The sequence below is a fragment of the Engraulis encrasicolus genome, chromosome 7 (assembly GCF_034702125.1).
Source record: "Engraulis encrasicolus isolate BLACKSEA-1 chromosome 7, IST_EnEncr_1.0, whole genome shotgun sequence".
In the NCBI taxonomy this organism is placed as follows: domain Eukaryota; kingdom Metazoa; phylum Chordata; class Actinopteri; order Clupeiformes; family Engraulidae; genus Engraulis; species Engraulis encrasicolus.
This window is the reverse complement of record NC_085863.1, coordinates 16033335-16040771: the sequence shown is the minus strand read 5'-3', so window position 1 is coordinate 16040771 and position 7437 is coordinate 16033335. Positions and strand designations below refer to the sequence as shown.

Sequence of the window (7437 nt, the reverse complement as noted above, 5' to 3'; positions counted from 1 at the left end):
TGGGGGGAGTAATAAACCAGTGCTCTTCTCCATCCTCCTCCATGACTGAGATACCCTGAGCATGATACCGTCCCGCTGCACTGCTCCCTTGGTGCGCCATTTGGGGTTGCCCCCTTGCACGGGTGAGGCATAAAATGCAATTTCGTTGTGTGCAGTGTTCACTTGTGTGATGTGTCACAATGACAATGGGAGTTGGAGTAGTTTGGAAAAAAATAAGGCCAGAGCCTTATATGAAGGACTATAGTCTCTCTTGACTTAGTGAGTGGATCATATATAAACAGAACTGCATCTCATCCAAGTTACAGTAGCTCAGCTCCTTATTTATAACCGACTCTGACTTTCCTCCACTTTTGCCGGAAGATGTAATTTTTTCTCTTGTTTATTATGGTGGTTTTACAAATGAAGAGTTTATTTGCGAAACAGTGTCTCCACCATTTTTGACTTTTGCATTTTATTATTGAAAATTACTGTTCAGAGGTCGTATCACCTATGTGTGAATCCTTGCCATTCAAATATTTTGAGCACATACTTTTCCAAGCTAATGCAATAAGCCCAATACAAAAATGTCAATTTCCCAACATTCTACAAAATGGAGATACAGCGTTTTGCAAATAAACTCTTCAAATATATATTTATGTTTCAAGAAACAACAGCATTTGAAGTTGTGCATTTCCTGTGGTAAAGTCAGAATAATCTACCTCTTCTCTCTCTCTGAATAGTATGAATCCAGGTTGATCAGGGTATGTTAGTAGCAAAGATATCTGTCTTGACTACAGAACAGTATTATACTATGGTACTATTTCTGCATCCTCTTCAGAGTCTACTCCAAAAGCAGTACACATTTAACATGACCGATGTGAAGTGTGAATATCACTACTGTATCTACTTTGTAAAACTCTGGGAATGATGGCTATATCTGTCTTGTTTTAGCATTGTATACATGCCACCCTGTTGAACAGGGGGCGTTTGAGCTCGGCTCAAGAGTAGAGTTTATTCAAGAGTTTTACAGCGATATGATAAATTATATTGCTTTCTTGTTTTTTTTTTTAACTTTGTTCTCAAATTCCTGTTTGAAATGTGTTCTTGAAATATTTCTTAACTTCATACAGAGCTTTCTTTCTCTGACAAAATAAAAGCATAGAATTCATACTTTAAATATTATGTATTCTCTTGATTTCAAATGTTGTTTTGCATAGTATGCCAATACACCCATTTCTGCTTGTTTTGCTACAGTCACATATAAGAGCTGTAATAACTAGCAGATTCTCACACAAATAGATTTATCTATGAGCACAGAAGTAGGCCTTGCAGAAATATATTTAAAAAATACTGTCAATAATCAAATTTCCTTTTAAAAAGATATAATAGATAAGGTATATTTCTTCAGCACAGATTGGATAGCATAGGAATCCAGCATAGGATTGCGTATGTAATATGTCATGTTCCCAGCCTTTTCTGATGTGCGAAAGCAGTCAGAAAATCTTATGGAATGCAAAACTGGCATTAGTATGAAGTAGACAGAGCCAATGAACGCCCAGCACCTCCATCCATTTCGACTCTTGTTTTCTCTGTTCCAGCTCCCAGTGGAGTTTGTCTCCAGAGAATCTCGCATGGCGACTCCTCTACTCTACCCTGCCTCCCTCCTACCTAGTTTCTGTCACTCCCCAAGAGTCCCTCACGGCAATGCTAACAGACACATCATTTCAACGACTAAACATCATTATGTCATTTGGAAGGCACTACCTGACATCCCAAAATCACATTTTCTGTGACAGCCACAAGTATTCTTTTCTACAGTGTTTTTATTTCCTCAGGGAGAATATTACACAGTGCTGTAAGCAATAGTAAAATAAAAACAAGACCGATCTAATAAAAGGTCCAGTCGTCCCGACACATTTCTAGAGACAAACAAAACAAGAGAATGTGAATTGTTCCGCAGCCATGGCAACCATACGACCTCCCACCATCGATGACAGGTTAAAGGTCATGTTTAGTAAAAAAAAGCCGCACTCCTGGATGAAATTCTTGTAGTTTAATCGTAACGGGTTAGCATGGCAGGCACACAGGCGTTTCGGCCTGTGTAAAGACGCTGAAGAAGGCGTAGGCCGAAACGTCTATCTGTCTGCCATGCTAACCCGTTAAGATTAAACTACAAGAATTTCATCCTGGAGTGCTGCTTTTTTTTACTAAACATGAACTTTGCTGTTTGCTCGCACCCAAAGACCTTGTAGGAAACAGTTGGGAGTTGAGCGCACTTTCTCTAAAAAAAGGTTAAAAGTCGCATCAGAAGTATCGCAAAAGTTCATTTGGGGAAAGACAAGGCAGGTGACAACAGTAACATTCCATCTGCACAGCTTCAACTGAGCTAAGTGACAAGGACTCTGGCTCAATCACCTGTACTTACGATCTCTGTCCCGATCTCTCTCTTTATCTCTCCCTCTGTCTCGGTCCCTTTCCCTATCTCTCTCCCTCTCTCTGTCCCTGTCCCTATCTCGCTCTCTGTCCCTTTCTCTATCTCTCTCTCGATCACGGTCTCTCTCCTTGTCCCTTTCCTTCTCTCTGTCCCTCTCTCTAGATCTGTCCTGATCTCTATCCCTCTCCCTGTCCCTCTCTTTGGGTCTGTCCCAGCTGTCACGTGGATGGGAGTCTTGGTGTGTTGCTTTGTTGTCCTCCCTCTCCATCCTTGGTCTGTTTTTGTCTCTGGGTGATGTGGCCCTACCATCCCTGCTCCAGTCTTTCCTCCTGTCCTCCTCCTTGATCCGTGGTTCCCTGTCCCGGTCCCGGTCTCTCTCCTGCTCTCTGTCTCGATCGCTAAGGTGCCAGGCCCTGGAGGGTCCGTCCTCCTGCCTCTCCCTCTCCCTGTCCCGCTGTGTGCTGCCCGCCTCCAGCCTCTCTCCTCGGGGGAGGCGAGTGTCTGACGGGCCCCTCTTGGCGTATTTGTCGTAGGCCTCGTCCACCTTCTCCCTCTTCACGGGTGCAGGAGGTGGGGATGGGGATGGAGACGACTGATGCTGCTGGCGCTGGTCTGCTCTTCTGTCCTCCGCTGCATGACTCGCCGCCGCTGCTGCCTCCTCCTTTTTCTCCTTCTTCTTCTCCTTCTTTTCTTTCTTCTTTTTCTTCTTCTCTTTCTTGTCTGTTGTGAAGATGGAAGAGGCAGAGGAAAAGAAGAAGCTTACGTAAAGTGAAAAAAAGTGAAGTGAAATGTAATACCAAGACAGTAAAAGCAGGAATAAAGCTGCATACACACCAGAAACGGCCTATGCTACCTGAGAAGCCGAGGTCGCTGAAGAACTTTTGCCATGAATTCGCTTTATTCGCTCTGGACATGACATTGACATCTTTGAATTAGCTAGTCACATAACAGCTCTGGCTTGTCAGCCTGGGGCCTTCGGAGATTATGATCATTCCAATTGGTTTTCGCCGAACCACGTAATAGCTCATTACCATAATATTAGCTTGACTTTAATCGCTGAAATTTGTTCTGGTCACTCAGGTCGTTTCGCTCCTGGCGAATTCACTTTGGTCGCTTTATTTGCCGACCCTCCATGGAGAAATAATGACTTTCATCGCTCAGGTAGTGTAGTTTGCTCTTGGTGTACAAATAGTTTAAGACAGTGATTTTGATTTGTCTAAGACTTGTGAGCATGAATGCGATGTGAGATGAGGAGTTAGACGTGGTCAAACCTTTCTTTGACTTCTTCATGGGTACGACATAGCCGTCCTCTTCCTCCGACTCCGATGAGGATGACGGCGGCTTTGGAGCGCACCCCCGCTCCCGCAGAGTCTTTGTGATGTCATCGATGTCTTCGTGGTCTTTGGGGGGACGGTAGTTGGCAACGTGGTCCACACGGATGGTCCGTCCTTTGATCTGTGTGGATCAATAACAAACAAATTTTAACATGTAAAAGTTATACTACTATACTATAAGTTAAATATTTTGCATAGCCCAAGAACTCACACACAGCACACAAGAACTCCCACACAACGTTGAAATGTAAAAAATATGCATTCACCTCAGAAGCATTTTCGCTCTCTGGTGCTTCCCCATGTTAAATCATTTCACGTTGCCTATGGCTATTTGATCAATTATGACTATGCCTCTTATACCAGTACAAATCTCTCCCTACAGCCAACTTATGGTAATGCTATGCTGGAGATTTAGCGCAGAACCAATAACGCATACATAAAATGTGAAATATTGTATGTTTTACTGGAGGACATACAAATATGTTACAGTAATAATCATCTAGCAGTGAGTGAGTATATGAGAGGAGGGCAAGCGTGCCTTGATGCCGTTGAGGTTGTCGACTGATAAAATAGTACTCCTCTGGTCCTCGTAACACAGGAAACAGAATCCCTTCGACTTCCCCGTCTTCTTGTCGCGCACAAGGTTGATATTGACAATCTCCCCATACCTGAAAACACAAGAAGAAACCATTGCGGAGTGAAATGAGGGCAACATGGAACCGAAGAAAAGAGAGGAAGATGAGACAGGAAAGGAGAGAAGTAAGACTCACTGGGAGAATACACAGATGATGTCACCTTCTGACAGCTCATAGGGAAAGCCACCTGCAAAACACACACAGTGGTTAGACTTCAGTGCAGCACAGCAAGGTTGATACTTGTACAAGTACATGGTTTACGTGAATACCAGATAGGTTTACTGTAAGTGAACTACAGTAAGACTAAAACGACCCAATGCCTTTATTTAGAGCAGGGGAGGGGAACACGACCCTCAAGACCGTCTAATCCCCCCATCCCCGGACATAATTTTCATGCTATGCAGTTATACATGAAACATGACACGTTCTGTAAAGAAATGTTACGAATTACAATACAATTGAATTATATTTTCAGGGGACCTAGTGAAGGTGGGGTCTGTCGTAAAGGTGGCCACCTTTATAGGCCTTTATTGGCCACCTGGCTTGCGTTAGTACGGACCTTGGAGGACTTTACAATTTAAAAACAAATCCCCACCCTTACAGGGTTTAGACCTGCATGCCTGAACAGGTGGAAGGGATGAACTCAGGGGTGAGGATACTTTTTCATTCCCTAGGGCCACTTCAAATTCCACCAAGTGCCATACTATGAACGCAAACCAGGATTTCCCCCAGCACTTTCGGCTTATAATGACGGCAGCCACCTTTCAAACAGACCCCACCTTAATTATGTCCCCTGACTATAAATTAATTGTATTGAAAATGTAATGTCTATGATTCCGTTATGAAATATTTCATATTTCATGTGAAGCTGCATAACATACATTACATAACATTACAGCCCTCAAGACATAGGTTCCCCACCCCAAACTCTTAAGTTTTGAACGGATTAATCCGATTTTACCAAGTTGCTGGCTATTGATCATAACATGATGCATGCAATGTGCATATATGTGCACTGTGTAAGTAAATGACAATTAAGCTGAAGCTTATGGGGGGCTATGGCCAGGCTAGTAACACCCCCTACAGATACTCACTTTGTGATAACATACTTCACGCAAGGGAGTAAATCAGTGCTCTGGAATACTTCTACATATGCTCATGAACCCGAATGTACATTCAAGTGAGCAAGTTTGCTGTTTGTTTCGCATCATATCTGCTTCAATGGATGTAGATGCATACAACATGATTCCCTAATCCAGTTTTGCAGTGCCTGCTTGTTGAATGACATCACCACAATCGCCTGGCACCGCAAAGGGCAGATATTTTTTTTCCTGAAATAGGTATGCCTTGATGACAAGGACAAGCAAAACCCTCTACTGCCCCCATCTGGTAGATAGACAATACAGTTCCAGTCGAATCTTGCATGACTGCAGAGGCATTAAAAGCTGAACTTGGCAACTGAAGGACCGCAACAACTCTCAAAAGCTGTCAACGAAATGAGTCCTCAGAAGTGATGTAGGTACTGTAGTGTTTTCTCACCTATAAATACCCACGCGCTGTCTTTATATTCCGAATGCCATGACACAGAGTCCTTCACACCGAGACTCGCCTCCCTCTCGTTCAATTCATTTATCAACTTCACTTTGGTCAGCGGGCTGAATGAAACAAATAAAAAGGACGTTAATGTTGACATTCTGAAACGCATGTGGTACATCACTGTATATAATGTCGAAAATGACACATGAAGCTGAACATTAGAATTTAATCTGAAAACGTGGAAGTAAATGAAGAGCATGAGCCCTCTGGTGTTGCACCAGCCCACAGTGATTGTGTTAAATTGACGAGCTTCTAAAACTACAGTCATATTGCACAGCCTTCGTGTATTAAAGCTAGTTTTAATCGCACATGGAGTAAACAGTTAGTTGATTTATTGGTACGTACTTCATCCTGAAAACTTTATCCAAGACATGAATCACTCCGAACGAAACAACGGCGTTACTATCATTTACTATCCGGGTCAAAAGTGATCACATCCGGTGTAAGATAGATTTGGAATTGTGGGTATTGAAGTATGGCTGAGTGTGTGGGTAGTTGACTGCACTACTTCCAGGCCAATTTATTAGAATAGCATGAAAAGTTGTTTTATTTCCATAATTCCATCAATAATGTTAAACTGTCATGGATTATAGATTCATGGCCCAGATTTTGAACTATTCTAATCACTCATTTGTTTATTTTTTTGCACATTTTGACCTTACAGCTAAAAAAAACATGAATTGGGGAATTCGCATTATTAGAATATTGTAATAAAATCACCATTGTCTTCATCAAAATTCGGGTCACATCAAATCAGTTGAAATTTGGTAATTTCTACATAACATTCAATGTTCAACTTCAATACTTGGTTAGGACTCTCTCTGTCTTAATCACTGCCATGATGCACTTAACATTGAAGTCAATGGCAGAAACAGTGCATTATGGAAGCCCAGATGTCCTTGATGCTTTGCTGTCAGCTGTTCTTGTTTGTTGACCTGGTGAACCACACTTCACTCTTCATTATACCCTGTAGATTTCCATGCCACGTACAGATCATAATACAGCCTATGCCTCCTGATTGGCAATTAATTAGTCTTGCCACATATCAAATCTTATCTTAGGCTTACTGTCCGAGCTGCTGCTGCAACACTGTTTCACAGAGGTGCAGTATTAACCTTAGACCCTACATGAGGAGGTTGGAGAAGGTGGCCCTGACTGAGGAACTTCAGACCAAATAAATAAATGATAAGCCTATAAATAGGCCTAATTAAATAATAATTATGATAATAATTAATTTTAAGTTGTGTATAATGTTGGTCTATGTTTAACTTTCAGGCGTCGTCCTTAGATTTAAACGGCCTTTGTCTTTCACGTTGAGTTAAAGAGTTGGACTCATAATGAATAAATGTACAAGATTGTGGGAACACTAGATTGACTTGAGTGAAGCCATGGTCTTGCTGGATTATTGTTTCCCAAGTCTTCCAAGAATTGTTGATATAGCACCCATTTGCGTGTATAA

At 42.1% G+C, this 7437-nt stretch overlaps 1 protein-coding gene across 1 annotated transcript; it reads right to left on the bottom strand.

The window, feature by feature from the left end:
* Positions 1 to 1784: 1784 nt before the first annotated feature.
* rbmx2 (RNA binding motif protein X-linked 2) lies at positions 1785 to 6443 on the bottom strand. The gene is made up of 6 exons (XM_063202958.1): positions 6324 to 6443; positions 5922 to 6037; positions 4518 to 4569; positions 4286 to 4415; positions 3685 to 3868; positions 1785 to 3133 (listed from the first exon to the last, which is right to left on the bottom strand). The coding sequence occupies exons 1-6, from the start codon at positions 6326 to 6328 to the stop codon at positions 2391 to 2393; spliced, it is 1230 nt and encodes a 409-aa protein (XP_063059028.1). The 5' UTR covers positions 6329 to 6443; the 3' UTR covers positions 1785 to 2390.
* Positions 6444 to 7437: the final 994 nt, after the last annotated feature.